Source organism: Cottoperca gobio, chromosome 22 (assembly GCF_900634415.1).
Source record: "Cottoperca gobio chromosome 22, fCotGob3.1, whole genome shotgun sequence".
Taxonomy (NCBI): Eukaryota; Metazoa; Chordata; class Actinopteri; order Perciformes; family Bovichtidae; genus Cottoperca; species Cottoperca gobio.
In genome coordinates, this window is record NC_041376.1 from 9,493,417 (window position 1) to 9,513,626 (window position 20,210).

Sequence of the window (20,210 nt, forward strand, 5' to 3'; positions counted from 1 at the left end):
GTTGTATGCCAATATATATTTTGAGAAATTTTGAAAAGTATTATATTTGAGGAACCTTTACCAAAAACAAGGACATTGACATTAGAGACATTGTTTAATTCCAGTTAATTGCTGACGCAGCAAGTCAGCTGAATTAGCAAAAGTGTGAAATTTGTCTGCACGCAAGTATATGTTTCATCATATACTAGGTTGCAAGTTTATTAGGTACAGGGATTAACAAGGCTATAATATTTTGTTTTTGTTTTTTTCAAAAAGTGTTGATTCAACTTTATTATCATTTTGGAGGATATAGTTTGTGCTGCTATTGAACCTGAATTGCCCATACAGCGAGTTGCATCTGTTATTTATCATTTGATGTCAATCCAAATTTCGACCTTCAAAGGGAAAATCATGCAAAAGTAAGTCAATAAGTCATAAATCGTTGTTTTGCATTTTAAAATGGTTGCCATTCCTATTATAATGAAAATATATTGTATACATTTCTTTTGTTAATATTTAATATTTATATTAAAAAATGCATTATTTAGCTAAGTATATAACATCTAAAAAAGTCATAACGTTAAGACTTTTATTTTGAAGTGTGGTTATGCGTCACAACAACCTCCCCTAAAACCGGAAGTTTGGTTTTGTGCAGCCAGTTTCATTATGTCTAATTTTAAAACAGTAATTTGGCCTAAAGTGGTTTTATTTGGGGACTCCATCACACAGGTAAACTCAGGCAAAATGTATTTTAAAGACTGTAATATTTTGAAAGCTAGCAGCTAATGCTTACTTGCTAACTTAGCAACAGTACTTAGTTAACGTTAGCTGTTAGCTTGCTAGCATAAGTTTGGAATAGGCTACAGTGTTGTTGATTTTTTTCAGTTTTCATTTCAAGCCAATGGTTGGGGTGCAGACATTGCCAACAAACTAGCAAGGTACGTAATTCTCATTTATTGGTTCTTGATTAGTTGCCGTACTGGATGTGCTCATCTAATTTCTCATACATTTTTAGTAACTCGTCCACAGTTATGAACAGAAATTACACTGATGTATTTCATTTTTAAATGAAAGTCAGTTAAGCAACCAAACTAATGCGCCTTTGACTAATATCTGAGTGTGACATATATTTTCCCATCAGAAAGTGTGACGTTTTAAATAGAGGACTGTCTGGTTACAACTCCAGATGGGCTAAGATAGTGCTTCCTCGCCTCTTCAACAGCCCAAACTCAGCAGACAACAACATAGCTGCTGTCACTGTCTTCTTTGGAGCCAACGACTGTGCACTGGAAGGTACAAGTACACTGACACACCCTCTAATGACAAATAAAGAAGTTTGGTAGTGATACATATTTTGCTGCAAACTCTCTGTATCTGATTTCAGAAGGACTCTCTGAGACTACACATTTGTAACATACATCACATAACCTGTGTTCCTACTCCATTATACATACTAATTGTATTCAGTATACTATATACCATTTTTATTTGTATGTCATACTATAATTTGACTTTATTATGGCATATTACACTATAGTATAAAGTGTTGTATGGCATTATTATGAAATAAAATATCCAAGGATTATTTAATGACTTTTTTATGACATACTATACTATGACATTTCTTAATGGCATTTCTATGGCATAATATATATTTTGTATGATTTACTATACTATGAAAAAATGTCATATGTATATTTTTAAATATATATTATATATATATATAAAATATATATATATTTTAATATAATATAATTTAATATAATGCTTTGTGCATGTTGTACATGACTCCAACTAAATTTACCACAACGTGCACTGTCAGATGTAACTAGAACTACAATTTTAAAACACCCCTGACAATTAAATTTGATCAATAAAAGCAAAAAATATGTATTTATTTATATATAATGTTTTGCAGCTATGAGAACCACCTACATTTAATTGTGCATTGATTCCACGGTACAATGTCATGCATCAACTACACACTTTTTTGTATACTGCTTAAAACCTGCTTAGAAAGACGTTGGCACGGAGAACGTACAAGACAAGATGCTACAAAATGTAGCATCCAATGTTTTTGGAGCGTGGCCTGTACTTGGGACTAAAAGTCAGGATGTCTCAGCTTCTGCTGCATGAATTCTTTATGGAAGTGCAATACTAAGTTGCTGGAGAACCCCTTTAAATATGTTTAGATGTCATTTCACTGTTTAGGCTTTTGGAATTATCTGAGATGACTCATTGAAAACTCTGTTTGACATAAAAATAATGTCACCAATAATTAATCAGCCTTTTTGTATGATTTTTGCCTCCTTTCGTCCGTTCCTGCCATGCAGATAAAAACCCACAACAGCACGTTCCTCTGCAGGAGTATTCAGAGAACCTGAAGGAGATCACCAAGCTTCTGGCTTCAGCAGGAGTGTCAGCAAACAGAGTTATCTTCATCACCCCTCCACCTCTTCATGAGCCCGCCTGGGAGAAGGAGTGCATTCTGAAAGGTAACGCTCATTCACAATTTTTCCTCTCTTTCTTACTTCGTTACACATCCCATTTATACGCTGAAGGCCTACAAAGATCATGTCTTTTTTCAGGATGTCCACTCAATCGCCACAACTCTGCAGTGGGGCAATATGCCCAGGCGTGTGTCCAGGCTGCCAGTCAGTGTGGTGCTGACGTCCTGGACCTCTGGACACTCATGCAGAAAGATGGACAGGTACCCGTTACTGTTGCATGTTACTGTAACATGAAATACATGAAAATTATTTTAACTAATAATAAATAATATTCAAGGATTTTCATGGAAAGGACTATATACTATATCATTTGGCAAGTTAATATAAGAAAAGTAGTGAATACCTGTAAATGAATTGAAAATGAACTTGTTAATAACTGCTGGTGTAATCTAGAGATTCTTTAAGTTAGTGCACAACAGGTAAGTTGTCTACAGGCAAGCATACAATTCAACATATACAGAGAAAACAATTTCCAATAACAAATGAGTATAAATGAATATTTACTTTGAATTTTAATTGAGCTTTTTATCTCTTATTTTCTACAAATGAAGAAACATCTTCACCAATTTCACAACATGTGCAGCATTTTGAAAAAGCGCAACAAATACAGAAAGGTGCTGAAAGATCAAAACACAACGGAAACCGTTCCCAGGGGAAATTAAAAAGTGATGCACACAGCTGGGACCCGCAACGCTTGTTGTTGCCAACTTCAGTAACTTCATAAACCACAAGCCATAAAGCCACAAGCGTCAGCTGTGTGCCAATCCAGGAGGCTGCGGCCGCTGGATTGGCACACAGCTGTTGAGTGTCCTAGCCGTGTGCATCACTTTTTAAGTGTCCCCTGGAAACGGTCGTGTTGTGAGCTTCTTGCAGTACGCTTCTCTATTAGCAGCACTTTTGGAAATGCTGCGCATGTCTCATCAATCTCGTGAAGACGTTTTTTCATTTGCTTTGCGTCTATTTGCATGTGTTTTGCTTAATTTACAGTACTCTCAGGGCCACCGTCATTTCCCCTGTAATTAGTATCAAATTATAGTTATTTTCAGAAAGGTTCTAAAGAAATGAAGACAACCATGGACCCGTAAAATAAAGCATTGCCGAAACACTCCGACATTTTTAGAAATTTTTATGGGCAGTAAAACTGTAAGTTTGTTTGACATTCACGACTTTAGATAAATGTAGTATATATTCTAAATACTGTGTCCTTAAATGTTTCAAATGGGTCAATGTGAGATTGACTGCAATCACTGACTTCAATGTGACCAGATCTAGTATTGCTATTTTTCACAATGCCTCATTAGCTTCTTCTAAATGAACACAAAGCCTCGTTGTTTTGTGCTCTGCTCCACAGGACTACACAGTCTATCTGTCTGACGGGCTGCATCTGTCACAGAAGGGAAACCAGTTTGTGGCTGAGCATCTGTGGGGGCTGCTGGAGAGCCGTGTGGCCGACCTGCCCTTCATACTGCCTTACTGGGGAGACGTAGACGCCAAGAGCCCCGAGAGCAGCCTCCTCTGTGACCAGTGAAGGAGAAGGGGTTGGATTTGAAGAACATCTTAAAAGATCTGCAGGGCTTGGAAAATCTCTGGAGAACAAACCTCTCAGCGGCACTCCTTTGTTGCACTAGTTGAGAACAGTGGACTGCATTCCTGCTATCAAGCAATGAAGGAGATGTGATTTATTTTGCCAGTAAAATGCAAGACAATGTATCAATGCTTAAAATGAACAATAAAGATTTTTTTTATTTTGGGGAGGTGTGTGTAGATAATGCAAGCAAGACACTTAAACGAGAAGAAAGTCACGGGTAGACTTTTAGAAGCATAGAAACATTAAGAATATACACATCCTTAGAATATGACACAGGACATCTGCTCGTTGTGTAACAGCTCACATCAATCCAGTGAAGTCGATGTTTTTCAGCCTACAGTTAAATACATATTTTAAAACGTGACACAGCAGGCAACAGTGGTGAGACAGCATTAAATAACAGATAAATGCATAACTCATGTTGGCACAATGACAGGAAGCCAAGCGGAACAATAAGATTTGATATTTCTTAAATTAAAATGTAAATCTTGATTGTCCAGATTCATGTTCATCTACTGGAAGTTTTTGCACAGAGATAAGTTGGCTCGGAACAGTTAGGCACACGATCAGAAAAGGCACCATTTAGTTTCAACAGCTGGACAAATAACGTTGCATCCTAAATTCAAAAGGGAAAATATTATACAAGCCAGCTATCTTTTATAAAAGAAACAATTAATGACACACAGCACAGTAAGAACATTTAGAAAACTTATTTAAATTCTCCAGTGATGTAAAATACTTCATGAGTCGTTATGACAGAGATTCAAAACACTTATTTATTTATTTTATAGTCAAGATAGATAAATCAGGATTAATTTATCACACTGAAATGTTTCTTTTTACTGTAAAATAACCATCAATAATATTATGTCACCTGCTAATCTGTTAGTGGAACAAACCGGTGAGGTGGCATTGTTTTGAAGACTACTTTGTGTACAAACATTTAGGGGGGGGCTGTTAAACATTTCTTTGTCCTTATGAATTTGAAAATGCTAACTGATGTGTCCGACCTGCGGTAGATTTATTTCCATAGTCACACTCCGATCTCCCAGGTTTCATCTGACCAGCGACCCTAATGTTCCCTAACTGAGAAAAGGCGCATGCATTATTTCACCACAGGCGAACAGAAACATGAACTCACTCACAAACTATTTTATTGCCACACGGATTTGTGACTCCTCTCGTATTCTTTGTGTGGTGCTTCAATCCAAGTTGAATGTGACAAAATATTAATATCCACATCAAGTGTTGCCTGAAATGTTCATAGTTTTGATTACCACTAATTCTGACCTTCAAAACATGTTTCTGTCTGCGATTGGTGAAGAGAAAAATGCTAGAGTTGAGTCTATTTTGCCGGTCCGGTATACGAGCTTAAACCGGTTTGATTTGATGCAAACCGGCAACTTTCTGGCAAATTAAAAGTAGCAACCTGTGCTCACGTTAATCCAATTTATATTGCATAAGTATTAAGCAATATGACAACTTGACCAACAAAACATTATGTTTGTTTATAAACGGACTAACTGAGCAGCTCGTGTCTGACAGGCCGTGCACAACATGAAGGAGATCACATTTCAGTAGAGGTGGGAGGGGGGGGAAGATTCATGTTTTAACATCAACAGTCTCAAAGAAAACTAAAGCTGCGCCAATATGGCAACATTTTGGATTTGGAGCCGATGGAAGAGGTGAGCCGAAAAACAGGCAACGTGCAAACACAACTGTTGTCAATACACTCTCATTCATTGGCTCTCTCAGTCTCATTATGTCGCTGAGTCTAGTGCGACACCTAGTAGTAACATTTTGTACACTGGTCCGGTTCGGTGTTTGGCTTAATATCAAACAGCTTTGAACATTTCTACACTGGCCCCAGTCCTTTATGATGCTGCATGTATTTGCATGTTCCCTAAAACACATATGATGTTGCATGTGTTACGTGTTGGTGCTTTAAAAAAAAAAAGAAAGAAAAAAAGTACTTTACTCTCAGCACTCTGTCTCTTTTGTGTCAATGCAATCCTGCCTCTTGAGACGCCGCCGGTCCTTGGTTTGCGGGTTCTGCTCTGTCAGATCCTCGTAGGAGGATTTCGTAGCCGACAAGGAGGCTCCTGCGGTTGTGAAATCGTCCGACAGGCCCTCCTCTCCCAGGTGAGAGTCGCTGCTGGTATCCTCCTGGATGGTGGCCATCCGCGGCCCACCTGCGCTGTCCGGGGTGGGGCCGTAGTTCTGGTCGGGGGCCTGGGTACTGGTGCTGGCCAAGGGAGAGGCCCCGACCCCGACCTGGCTCTGCTGCTGAGGCTGCGGGTGCAGGGAGGAGGGCCCGATCCGGCCGGCGGAGAAGAAGGGAGGTTGATGAGGCTTGACGATGCGCACGGACGCCGACTCGACATTGTTCAGCATTTCTTGACTCTGAAGAGCAAGAACAACATGTGAGACCGAAGCACAGCAAAGCTGACCGTCTGACTGAGGAGGGATCCATTCCCTTTTTACTCCATTCTGCTTAAATCTTCATAGTTTATCATCATGAACTGGTTAGTGATCAAAACCCTAAATACCCTCATACTTAAAGAGAAATTTAGTAATAGCTATCTGCTACCTCCATCCCCAATACCCCCCCCCCCCCTGTGAAAGTGGGAATGAGTAAAAATAAACATTTCTCATAGTGGACATTTTGTGTTGTCAAACAGAGGTGTAACTAATATTAATGATGGCTGCAGCCCATACAGGGCCCCGACATTGTGCATGCTGACTCACTTGACTGTCACACCTAAGTGGAATTATGCCATCATTAATGTTATTAGTTGCTCCTGTGCTTTTCCTGCAATTACAAGTCAAAATGTCGGCCATGACAAGGGTCTATAGAGGAATGTGCCCTCAGTCTCAACGTGTTCCCAATCAAACCTAAAAGAACCACAGTGCACACAGCCATTAAAATAAAATAAAATAAAAACAACAACCTAAAAGGACGTTACCCTCCTTTTGTTGTGGCTTTGAACAGCAGCAGACACAAACTTAAAAACGCCGACACACACCACATCCGAATTCACAAAACACAACCGGGGTGCAACCTGTTCAGTCCTCACTATGTTTGAATACTCCTAAAATGCAATCTTGCTTTCTTGAGGTAATTTCTGATCAGAGATATGACTCTGCTGCGTGCACGACATTATAGCTCTCCAGTCACATTAATTAGCTTTAGTCCGAGCCTCTCTCAGTACACAGTACAGTTTGAGGGGCTGGCAAATGTGCGACCAGTTCAGTGATTACATCAAGGAGTAAGTGACTGCAGGAGTATCCCAAACGCAGGCCACTGACCATGCATCATCATGGACTCAATGGCAACGCAACACCAAGCCATTGCACACGCACTCACCTATGGCGGGAGCCCTACTACAAACTTCCACCATCTGCTGCAGTTCCAATGAGAATGAAAAGGGCCAAGGCAAAGAGTGATGGACAGGTCATTCGGAGCTTGAACCCGACAGGGACAGTGAGGCCCTTACTGACGCATTCTGAATCCATTTGTGTTCGGCTCTCAGCCCTACTGTATGTTTTCAAGACCGTATGCACATTTGACACCAGATTTCCCAGAACTGTCTTGGAAAAGGTGTTACAAAAGTGTTTATTTAGATGAATGTTTTGTAGCAGCCCATACTGAATGTCAAAGAGACAATAAATACATAAAGTATTACTGAAAACAAGTGTCTTTTAAATTAAAAAGTACATCAACCAATATCATTTTCTAAGAATGTTCACAAAAGCCAGTTATATAGCTCATAGTAAATATTCTTGAATTCTGTTTCCAAAACATACAAGAGATACATTTAGTATTAAAAATAATTATAATTAATAATTATTACTTATGTTTATATTTATTTTATTTGGTACTTATTTTATCAATTGTAATTATGTACTTTTATTTGACTCATTTACTTACAATAATGTTCATCTGTTAACCATTTTGATCAAGTTCAGGCCTGTAACAAATGTACAATGTTATAATTAATGTGAAAGAATTATAGAATTTCATCATCAAAAAAATGCAAGAAGTAAATTGTTATTTTATTATTGATCATTTAAAATCGTATTTATTTCTCCCCGCCTCCCCCCCGACAGGATTATTGCTGAACGTACATGTTGTTGTTCATGGTTTTCTATTAACTACACAGAGAGTTTAATGACAATAAAGATCATTTGGATTGTTAATGGTGACAGATCTTGCAGAGATCCAAAAATATGTCATCCTGAACACCCTTCATACCGCCCTCTCCCTCCCTTATTAAAGATGTCAGTGTGTTTAAAAAACGCAATGTGGGATTTTAGTTAGGTTAGTGTGGCAGCAAGGCTACTGCGCAGCATCATATACGGCCAGTGGAGAGATGAGAAACTTACAGTTGGAGGGAAGTAGAAGGACTTTGTGTTGTCCTCGTACTGCTGGTCAAGTCGTTTGTCCTGCAGGAAAAAAAAAAGACAGGACTCTCAACATTTGACGAAGTAAAAGTTTTCTGTAAAGAAGAGATCTACCTTCAACCACAGAGATACAGAATAAAAAAAAAGAGCAGTTACACTAAAGACGCTGCTCATGCATTCTCACCACACAGTGAACCAGGATACTGAGAGGAATCCAGAAGATAAGTGAAAACACCACGACGGAGCCCACTATGTTGTCAGCCAGGAACTTTCCTGATGGAGACAACAAAACAGACAGACCAGTGTGAGGAGAAGGACAAGAACCTTGACTCATTGGAAAACCTCAATAGAGGCTTTGAATGTAGACAGTCGGTACACCGCTACATTTCACACACACTCAGACGGTTGATTAGATTTCAAAGTGGCCTGTCGTAACCAACTTACCAAATGTGTTAATGTCCAGCTTGTCGATAAAATCCCACAACCTCTCGATCACGTCCTGCACCTGCTTCATGCACTTTCCCTGTTTTAAACGAGACAAAGTTGACACTCTCCATAGAGCCAAATAAAGCAAAATCAATAATCTCATTGTAACGTTCATACAATTTTGTACGACCTTTGCGGACGGTGATAGAAAGTAAAAACAAAATACTAAAAACATGGTGGGACCAGCTGGAATTTTGTCTGCATAATGGACAGATATAAAAGATCTGGGGACTCACAGGCCTCGTCACAGAAGCCCACAGTGCAGGGTTTTCCTTTGCGAAGGTAAAGGAAACTGTCATCGTTCTGGATGAATGGAGCGCAGGTGCCATCTATCCTCCTGCAGCACACTTTGCAGGAGTCCTGTGTCTCTGCAGACAGAAGACAGGATTATAATAACTATACGCTCCGTTAACAGTGGCATTGCAAACGAATAACTTCATTGTTCAGAACAACTGCCATCTGGAAAAAGCATGTATCAAAATGTAAACTTTCCAGGAAGTAAATAAACAGTTGTGCTTTTGGAGCAGCTAGAATATATTTGAGTTTGTTTAGCAGTTTTTCAAAAAGGTTTTATAAGTGTATGTAGGATCTTCACATCTACGAGATGCCCTTTAAATCTTTCAAGTTTAAGTGGCAAAATTGAAGATTTTGATTTAAAAGAAAAATCTATTAAGTCGCTATCTATCGCCAAATGAGGTAACACAATGCTGATTGAAAGCATTGCAATATTCATAAATATACAGTATTACAAACTGGGTGTCAACAGTAAATTACTGCCAATGCAAACCGAACATTTTCTTACTGCTGCAGCTTCACATTCAAAGCGTTTTACTGGTGAAACACAAGTTGACTTTTATTGTGAAGTGGTCACAGGAAATGTAGTGCGTTTTGTCAGTGAGCTTTACCGTTGCAGGCACAGGACTGAAGGCTTTGCATGGCCTCACAGAAAGGGTTGCACTCTCCATTGAGACACCGACCGTTGTCAACACACAGAGTGTCGTTATCAGCGTTTTCAGGAGGTGGACATTGACTGCTGTTGCCTAACATGTCAAGGAAAGGTAGAAAATGTAGTCTTTCAAGGTATTAATAATTGATGAATTTAAAAAAAAGAAGGTACCCAACACCACAGCAGTGATCACTGCAGTTCTTGTGTTAGACCAGCAGGAGGCGCTCACCTGTGCAGGAGGATATGCCTTTACAGGTAGCACTAATAGGTTCCTGGCATCTTGTTCCTGCAAGCTCAAACATGCAATTCCTGCAGCAAGGGCTGTTTCTGTCACTGTGGAGAGAACAGGGCGTGTGAATATGTGTGTGACTTAAACAAGTACTACAAAGATATCCTTCTATGCCCATGTTTGAGTGTGTTTTTAGACTTGACAAGTGTGTTTTATACAAATGCATCAGTCTTTTGTATCTCATACCTGCACTGTGCAACACTTTTGAATTTGCAGTCGGCTGTGCAGCAGGGGTCATCGTTGAGATGGAGTAGCCCGGGGTCGCACTCCTCCCCATTCTCCACTCTTGAGTTCCCACATACCTTACTGTTCCTCTCCTTGAAGCACACGGGAGCCTTGAAACGTAATGTCTTTCCTACAGAGATCTTGCTGCAGTTGGAGAAGCGCTTAAGGAGGGAAGGAGAAGTAGACTAGGGTTAGATATTAACTAGGAGGGGGAGAAAATCTCATATCATACACAATTGTTTTTGACCAAATGCCTTGATAACGATATTGTTGAGTCGACTATTGGTGCTTTCAAAACCTACAAAAGTCTGTTAAGTTCAGAAAATGACATCACTGTAGTTTCAAGCAGCCTTTAAAACCAGGAAAAAAAACAACACTTATGTCATATTACGATATCCAAAATCTAAGACGATATCTAGTCTCATATCACGATATTGGTATAATATCAATATATTGCGCAGCCCTAACGTAAATCTCTTTTTAATGCAAAATAAATCAATAAAACTAAAATATTTACAAAGTCAGTGAAACAATTTCAATTCTTTTTTTGAGCCACAGCAGATAAACAGCGGCCCCTTTCACCCTAAACTTCAGCATAAAAAGGTCCTATGCATATCAGCTGTTAATCCGGCGGAGGAGGTGCATGTACATTTACTGTCTCTCATTATATTTCACAGGAACAACTGTGACTCACAATATAACCAACACTGTATATTAAGCAACTGAAATTCCCACTTCATATCACATTATGCAGCATGAACTCAGTGTTTACTCAGAACTGTCAGCATAGTTTGTTATATACGAAGAAGTTACTAGATGGCATCGCTTCTGCTGCGTCGTCCTGTATGCTGAAATGGAATTCAACTTTTTAATTGTTTCGCTATTTGAGAAAGTACCTTGTTGTTGACATGGTCTCCGCTCACAGCAATAGGGTACATGACAAACTTCCCGCCGTGGTCGTCGCTCGGGGCACAGTAAGGGATGTTGTCAGGATCGTGCTCCGCTCCAAAATTATGGCCAAGCTCGTGCGTCGTCACTAAATCTGCCTCCTGATGGGACACAGACGCACCAGTTATTGGTAATAAACACTGGACTGACACTTTGTCTTTTTGCACATTCTCCTACTCAGAACATTGATTTCACTGACAAAAAAAACCACGCATATTATCATCGAGGCTAAACACAAAACTTCCTCCAAGCTCATATCAATGTCTTGAAACTTCACTGTAAACTGTGCCGAGGAGCAAGCAAGATACTGAAAACTGAGGTGTCAAAATGCTAGTGTTAACGTCTTTACTCAGAACACCCACACAAAGAGGTGTGTCTGCTCTACTTACAGCCGACACTTGGCAGGATGACATGTTGCATAACATCCTGGCTAAAAAACGCTTGCACCTAGTAATTAGTTTTGTCAAAGATAGAGATTGAAAAAAGGAGGTAAAAACAGACCTTTGTTAGGATGGTTTTGCCATAGTTCTTGGTGCTGGTCAGGCCTGTGTTGAGGTAACTGGGCTTCTTTACAGAGTGAGATGGGTAGTATGCTGCAAAAAAATCAAAATCAATGCATGATGTCAGTTTCTAATTTGCTATGCAAAAGCCCATGACTCCACTAAACCGTTTCCCACACTTCAGTGTCATTTCGGATCTTTCTCTGCTCCATATTCATTAGAGTAAACTGATCCATCAGCAGCTTTACACACTTTACACGTCTGTGTAAGATTTCCATCGATACTGCAACAGAGATGGTCTTTAAAAACAAGACACACAAGCAACACAACATTTTTAAATATTTCCCTGATATACATTCAAGTCAGCCTGCATTAACCCAACGCTGGTAATGTGTAGTGTGATGTCGATATACAGTATACAAAACAAAGCCACGAAGGGATGTGTCCTTACGTTTTGGGCAGAGGCCCCCCAGGGCCTGAGGTTTGGAGGGGGCCACGTAGGCCAGCCCCAGTGTGCCTTCATCAAAATCCTGGTAGGTGAACAGGTGGGCCAGACACACAGTGGAGGCGTTGTCAGCTATGTCCAAGCTGAATTGCTGAAGGACAAAAAGGAGAACTATTATCTACCAACATTTGTATCTGTCAAAGTCACATTTACCCCCAGAAGGAGTCCCAGCACTGTAGAATAATGTTCTCAACATTGACAATGACAATACCATCACTTCTAAAATCACATCTAAACCAGACTTATTAACTTCATTAGAATAAACGGCAGTGTTTTATATCAAGATTTGAACTGAGCGGGACATTTCACATGAACTTAACTTATTTTCCAAGTTACCTCGAACATATCTCTGACACCGGCATTTCTTGTTACTCATCGACTCGATTGTACATTTTACACATTTATGTGAACACATCACCCGTTCTGTGGGCTGATAATTAAATGTAATTTTCCCAAATCACATCCACTCCCACTGTATTTCCAATAACCTCCCCTCCCTTCATGTACATTATCTCTCGGCCTCTCTTTCCTACCTCCAGAAGTTTCTTCACGTCCCAGACCTTCTTTCCTTTCACAGGACTGTCCTGCATGTTATAGTTGAGCCAGCCGGTGCCATTGATGGGGGGAGGCTTCGTCGGCTCCTTGTTGATGATGATCTGAGAACGGTAACCAGAGACACCATTTATGAACAATTCCTCACATTTTATTCAAAGCATTTAAACAACTCTTAGTGTACTGGCTCATAAGTAATGTTATGTGAAACATTTCACAGTCCATATTTCAAGATGCATGCTTGAAAGACGCTTTCGATTCATTTTGCCCCTCAAATCATACATACATTTCAAAATTACTTTACATTGAAGTGCAACATATCTTAACAAATTAACAAAGCTTTAAAGCTTTAGCATCATGTTTTGGGGTTTGCATTTCAAGCCATCAGTTTTTTCTGAAAGAGTATTGGGGTTAAAAGTGGCACATCACAAGTTCTTCTCGACATGTATGGTGAAAACATTTGGAAATGAACTCAATGAAATTAATGCATATCTATTCAATGAGAAAACCCGGGACCCACTATATGACAAACAGAGTCTCTATTCATTCACAAAGCCTGTGGAACAAATTAAATACCCCAGGGGGCACACGCACAAAAGCTTTCAGTTCCTCCTAAAAATGCTGCTTTCAAACACACTGAGGAACAGTGTTTTTCTCAGCTTCACTTCCGGGACTGACTCGATGTAAAACCAAGCTATCGTGCCGCTGGGAGCAGTGATGCGTGATGTTAAGGCGGCACAAAGTGTTCCACAAGTCAGACTTGGAACTATATTACAATGAAGTTCAACACAGCCACACACACAGCCACACACACAGACACACACACAGACACACACACAGACACACACACAGACACACACACAGCCACACACACAGCCACACACACAGCCACACACACAGCCACACACACAGCCACACACACAGCCACACACCTGATGGATCTGGACCCCATAGCCTTTGAATTCATCATCCCAGGTTGTGTTCCTGTAAATGTCATCAACTCGATCAATCAGCTCAATCTGGAGTGAGAGAAGGAAAATATACATATAGGAGGAATTATTAACATACAGAAATATTTAAACAACAGCACAAAAACAATTATTCTGACATGTACAGGTCCACTGCAACTCTGTTATTTTAAATCAAGGCTGATGACTTTTTGGTTTGCCGCTGCCATTTATTAAATAGAATAATTATTCATTTCTTACACTGCAACTTTTATTCTTGTATTTTACATCTGTCTTATTCTGTTTTAATTTGTGTATTCTCTTAGCTCTTTAATTTTATAGTGTCCCTTTGTGGTGTGTTTTTTTGCACTTTGTCTGGATGCTTTTAATGTTTTATGTGAAGCACTTTGAATTGTCTTGTTGCTGAAATATAAATAAACTTGCTTTTCCTTTTGAAACTAAAAACTAAACAGTTGAAATGAAAAGCAAACATTCTCCTCTAGTTCAACGTAATACCCTATGGATGCATGTTAAATCTTTACATGGTGAATTATCTCTGCACTACATTTGTACATAGCATCATAAAGACGGACCAGGTAGTTGAGAGTGACGCTCTCTTGTCCACGGCCCATGTGTTCAAAGAAGCGGTAATCTGCAACCAGCAACAGGGGGCAGGTATTCTTCTTGTGATCGTGCGCCTGTCTCTTCTCTCTGTGGAGGAACCCTACGACAAAGAAGCAACAAGGACAGTGAGAGAGAAAGGAGGGGAAACGAACATAAAGACAGATACATTAGGAAGTTAAACAATGAGGCCATGCTCCAGTATCCCATTGTTAATTGCCCTCATTTTCACATTTAGCAGCACATCTTCTTTTTTGTTTGCCTGTGAACTGATTAAACGCTGCTTCTGGATTTCAAGCCAGAATGAAAGCAGCTGGAGCAGATGTTTTACTCCATGCTTTTGAATTATACACAATCAATTCTGTGTTGAATCTGTTCCCACATAACTTGACTTTTCCAAATAGATCAAATGGTGCTCATGCATGCAATATTTAGCATCTGCAACACAGAGTTTAAAGTGGCAATAGACAACTTATTTGCTTTTATCTTAGCATTATGAGGTAAACGTTTATTGCACAATGTAATGGATGTAGCATAATTGGCGTTTACGTGTGTATATATATATATATATATATATATATATATATATATATATATATATATATATATATATATATATATATATATATATATATATATATATATACACACACACCACACACACTATATATATATATATATATATATATATATATATATATATAGATATATATATATATATATATATATATATATATATATATATACACACACACACACACACACACACACACACACACACACACACACACACACATATATATATATATATACACACACACACATGCATATATATACACATATATATATATATAAATATATGTATGACATGACACTACTGCAATGTTCTGAGTATTGCGATAACATATATTGCAATTTATTACCTTTTTTCAAATGTGAAATTATGCAGATTGTCAACATCTATCTTGACGCATTTCTTATTTCTTTTTCTGATGTCTCCATCTTTGTTTTGACAGACTTCCTGCCAATCTCGCTGACCTCTAGGGCTGCCCCCTCTAAAGATATCTTTTGTCGATTAGACATTTGTTAAGAAGTAAAGATCCGTTTTATCTCACTGCCACCGAAAAACATAGGGGAAATCTGGAGCGATGCCTTGTAATTTCATACAACCCAAAATCTTAAAGCAATGAGTAGTTGAGGCCTAACAGAAACAGGACAAGAGGAAGACATCCCATTTGAGCATTACATCATACACTTGGCTGTACACTGTTCAGAAGTGTGGGTGTGCGCTGCCCTGGCTTCCACAACAAGCAGTGGGAGACCAGTGACGACTCAGAGTCATCTCATTTGGCAGCAGAGCCTACATGAATTGTAATGCCTCCTCCATAAGAACCTTCACCTCAACTCACATCCCCAATGAGTACTTTCAACCAGCAGCCAGTGAGAGGTGTTTTAGATTTATCCTCTGGCACATTATCACTGTTATATGCTTTACATTTCCAAAGCAGCACAAAAGAATCATACGGCATTTGGTTGTTACATAATACCCACTTGTCAGCAGTGTGTATGTGGATAACTTAGGCTACGGTTTTACAGATAAAAAGGCTTTTATTAAAGTGACTGTTACAGAACCTAACACCCACCTCCTTTGTCTCACTACTACAGCCTCCTCCTTCCTTCTCTCCACCCTAAACATTTGTTATCCTCCTACTCTTTTTCATCTACTCTTTACCAAGCACAGACAAGAGCACAGAGCCAAGGCTGTACCAGATGTGTGATCTCCAACCCCTTTATATACTCCATCCTTCTCCTACACATTTACACTACAAATATGACCACACACATTTTCAAGACTCTCCAGCCCTAGAGAGGGAAACAGACAGCAGAGCTCACCATTTTCCTGGTCCACCTTCTCCTGCCCAGCCCAATCCCTCCTGGCAGTCTGTGGCAGCAGGTCCTCTGCGTGGATGTAACCACACACCTTTGGAGAGAGGATCCGGCTCAGATTCCTGATGTCGTCTGAGCGATAAACCAGCAACCTGCCATCAGCTGGGGAATCTGTAAACCTCCAAAGGGGCTGGACGGCCAGAGAAAGACAGATGGCATTTGAGAACAAAAAAAACAGAAGAGGACGAGAAAGTGACAAGGAGGAAAAGAGAAGTTGGGATGTTCTCTGCAATAAGGTGGAAAAATATATGCACGTATATAAACAAGTTGGAAAATATTGGCAGATCGGATATCCATAACAATCCAATGTTGTGCCTCCCTAATCTTGTACTACTTTGGAATAAATTGAAACAACAAATGAAATTGAAGTGCTGACTTTTAGCTGTGTTTTTACATAATGTCCCCCTGCAGTAAAACAATGCAGTAGGACAATGATAGAGCTACAACATGTACACTGTTAAACCAATCTGGATGCAAAACAACATCAAAATGAAGCCCTGTACTTTACCCTCACTGTAATTGTTTCATTTAAGAACCAATTTCCTGGAGGGCAAAGCAAAATGTGCCACTGTCAAATTACTTAAATCCTCATCATGAGATAAACCGGGCTACACAAGGCCTAAAACTGCCTTCCTCTCTTACTATAGCATCTTTAACATCAGCTACTACAGGTGGAGTCAGGACTGATAAATCAATACAGTAACCTTGGATAATATTGTCAGAGACAAAAAGCCTAAGTTACTATAATAATATGACAGAAAGTTACTGGGACATCCAAGAGACAATTACACAGAACAGCACTCGCCTGAGTAGTCTATTTTTTTATGCTGAGAAGCAATATCAAGTTAAAAAAAAAGGCGCTCACATACGGATTTGGAGTACAGAAATGCAGCACTATATTCAATTAATGTTTTTGGGAGCATTTGGCATCAGTTGCCTTTTACTTTATTTCTTTGTGGCTTTGGTTTTGCTGAGAAGGCCATCGCAGCCTTCAACAGTGTGGCCTCTCTAATGTCAAACTTAACTCAAATGCCCTGGAAACATTGTCTGAGGGTGAAGTGAAGTGCTTCACCCTCAAGGTCAATACCCTCATTATTTGGATTCTACACAGACACGATGATTTTACAGCCAGTTCTTACCTCTACGTTGTACTCCGCCTCATCGGTTAGAATGTGAGCAGAAAACTCATCTCCTTCTATGTGTGCCTGCACACGGGAATTCTCCTCTCCTGAAAACACAATACAAATAAAGCTCCTTGTATTAAAAGGTTGACATATGCAGACTAAATCCAGTAATCTATTCGATAAAAAGTGCACTGATAAATTAACATACTATTGTGTCAGCCAGTATCATCTCAACGAAGCAGTTAAGGAACATTATGGGTATTGCTTAAACAATATTGGCAAATAGTTGCAATTATTTTAACATAATTTCTCAGATTAAGGTCTTGTCTGTTACGCTTCACTTGTGTTGCACATGCAAACAAAGATTCCTGGAAAATGCGAATTAGGGTAAAAAGATATTTTACCAAATAAATCCTAGAAGTTATTCACTCACCAACAACATGTCCGGTGAAATAGTTCTGAAGATGAATATCGTAGTTTTCCTCCATCCCATGTTTGTCAACAAACACAGCTTTAAAGTTGTCCGTGAAAAGTTTTGTGTTGGTGGTCAAGTAAAGCTTGAAATTTCTGAGAAAGAGAAAACGAAGTAGGATATGTACATTAACCCAAACATGATCACTGACAACAATACAGTACAAGTAAAGTTTTTAGTTTAGATATTCTCTCTCTCTCTCTCTCTCTCTCTCTCTCTCTCTCTCTCTCTCTCTCTCTCTCTCTCTCTCTCTCTCTCTCTCTCTCTCTCTCTCTCTCTCTCTCTCTCTCTCTCTCTCTCTCTCTCTCTCTCTCTCTCTCTCTCTCTCTCTCTCTCTCTCTCTCTCGTTATTCCCGGGACTACAGATTAAAATTATCCTTTTTCTTTAACTCTGGAATATTTTCAGAAATGTTATTATTGTGTACTGTCCCTGTCCAATAAAGAAAGAAACTAAAACCAAACACTACAGCAACCAATGACTTTCTAAATATGTGCATAGGCGTTTGAGCTTTATTTTATTACAGACTTGATAAGATGTGAATTTATCCTGCATCATTACTCTAAAGATTAAAACAACTGTACTTTGAGGTTGGTTTATGTCAGACATGAGGGTGCTGCTGTACCTGTGCAGGGCTCTGAAGCTCACCAGGCGCTCCAGGTGGGACTGGGTGTGGACGTCTCTCTTCCTTACAGAGTGCAGCTGGAGGCCTGAAAGTGGCAGCACCTCAAAATCTGACAGGATGGAGTTCAGAGCATCTGGAAGACATTAAGAGACGACAATGGTCACACACGACAAAGCAGAAACTGCGTTTGTTCATTTAAAATAACCAAATCGATGCCGTCAAATACTACAATCTGGAGGAAACTGTCCACTTTCTAGCCTGATGAATATGTGGTTTTATTTAGCAACTAACCAGTGCCTAAATATAGGATAGTACTTGATACAAGTAGATAATCACGTAAACACACATAACATAAATAGCATAAAGTTACACTGTTCATAAAACAGTTAGCGTTAACTAACATTCAAGCTAACGTTAGCTTGAGTTAGCTTGCGTTACTCACCAAACTCGGGGTTTTCTTCGCGATTCTCTTCTGTAATATCTCTCGACCTAATAGCACTGTTGACCCAACAAGGAGCCAGAAAGGCAATTAACAGTATGGTTTTCATTTTCAGGCAGCTCAGTCAGCTATGCTAGTGCTGTCATTATTCACAAGTTAGTCGGTTTGTCTGGAATGCTAGCTAGCTGAGCTACCCGGAAGTGCACCGAGTAAAAAACATCCGCTTTTAGCACACTTACTGTCAGGTAGTTCATTTATGACAGTGGTGGAAAAAGTACTCAGATATCGGCACTTCAATAAAAGTTACAATACCACACTGTATTAACTACTCAAGTAAAAGTAGTGCATTCAAAATATTACTTAGGTAAAAGTAGACAAGTATTAGCATATAAATATATTTGGAGTACCAAAAGTAAAAGTGCTCGTTATGCAGAATGGCTCATGTCAGAATAATGTATATTATATTATATGATTGAATAATAATTGTTGATGCATTCATGTGTACATCACTATAATGTTGCATCTGGTAAAGGTGTGGCTAATCTGTATCACTTTATATACTGCTGGGTAGCTTAATCTATAATAAAGCAGCATCATTTATTAGTTGATTTATATTTTTTGTTATCAATCTGTATCAAGAAATAGCAAGTGACTAAATTTATAAAATAAATGCAGTGGAATAAAATTACAATATTTTTCTCCAAAATGTAGTGGAGTAGAAGTATATGGTAGCAAAAACGGAAATACTCAAGTAAAGTACAAGCACTTCAAAATTGTATAGTATTAAAAGTAGCTAAATATGAGTAAAGTGTACTTAAAGTATCATAAGTAAAAGTAATCATTATGCAGGAGAATGTCCCGTCGAGATTATTTATTTCCAATGCATGCAAAGTGTAAAATGTATTTTTGATGTAATTGGTCGAGGTGTAACCAATCGTATCAATATTTTATATTGTTGGGCAGTTTAATCTGTAATAATGCATCATATTGTACAATCTTAATCTGTAAAGTGACCAGTATCTATAGCTGTTAAAACGAGTAGAAATAACAATATTTTCTCTGAAGTGTAGTAGAGTAAAGAGTATTTAAACTAGAAATATTTAAG

The 20,210-nt window shown here is 39.0% G+C and overlaps 2 protein-coding genes across 4 annotated transcripts; one reads left to right on the top strand and one right to left on the bottom strand.

Annotated features, from left to right (window-relative positions):
* The first annotated feature begins 578 nt into the window (after nucleotides 1–578).
* On the top strand, nucleotides 579–4,240 carry iah1 (isoamyl acetate hydrolyzing esterase 1 (putative)). Its single transcript, XM_029461006.1, has 6 exons — nucleotides 579–708; nucleotides 865–917; nucleotides 1,121–1,272; nucleotides 2,313–2,474; nucleotides 2,568–2,689; nucleotides 3,841–4,240. The coding sequence occupies exons 1-6, from the start codon at nucleotides 646–648 to the stop codon at nucleotides 4,015–4,017; spliced, it is 729 nt and encodes a 242-aa protein (XP_029316866.1). The 5' UTR covers nucleotides 579–645; the 3' UTR covers nucleotides 4,018–4,240.
* Nucleotides 4,207–19,317, bottom strand: adam17a (ADAM metallopeptidase domain 17a). Of its 3 annotated transcripts, XM_029461000.1 has the most exons (20): nucleotides 19,109–19,317; nucleotides 18,667–18,799; nucleotides 18,005–18,138; nucleotides 17,587–17,675; nucleotides 16,394–16,577; nucleotides 14,473–14,603; nucleotides 13,865–13,951; nucleotides 12,914–13,036; nucleotides 12,327–12,471; nucleotides 11,877–11,968; nucleotides 11,324–11,476; nucleotides 10,389–10,588; nucleotides 10,143–10,246; nucleotides 9,873–10,007; nucleotides 9,205–9,335; nucleotides 8,926–9,004; nucleotides 8,666–8,754; nucleotides 8,464–8,523; nucleotides 7,445–7,481; nucleotides 4,207–6,480 (listed from the first exon to the last, which is right to left on the bottom strand). In XM_029461000.1, exons 1-20 carry the CDS (start codon nucleotides 19,212–19,214, stop codon nucleotides 6,080–6,082), a joined length of 2,613 nt encoding a protein of 870 aa, XP_029316860.1. In that variant the 5' UTR covers nucleotides 19,215–19,317; the 3' UTR covers nucleotides 4,207–6,079. The 3 variants fall into 3 exon arrangements, with proteins under 3 accessions (XP_029316860.1, XP_029316861.1, XP_029316862.1); XM_029461001.1 differs by lacking the exon at nucleotides 7,445–7,481; XM_029461002.1 differs by lacking the exons at nucleotides 4,207–6,480; nucleotides 7,445–7,481 and adding an exon at nucleotides 7,801–8,048.
* Between the last annotated feature and the right edge of the window lie 893 nt (nucleotides 19,318–20,210).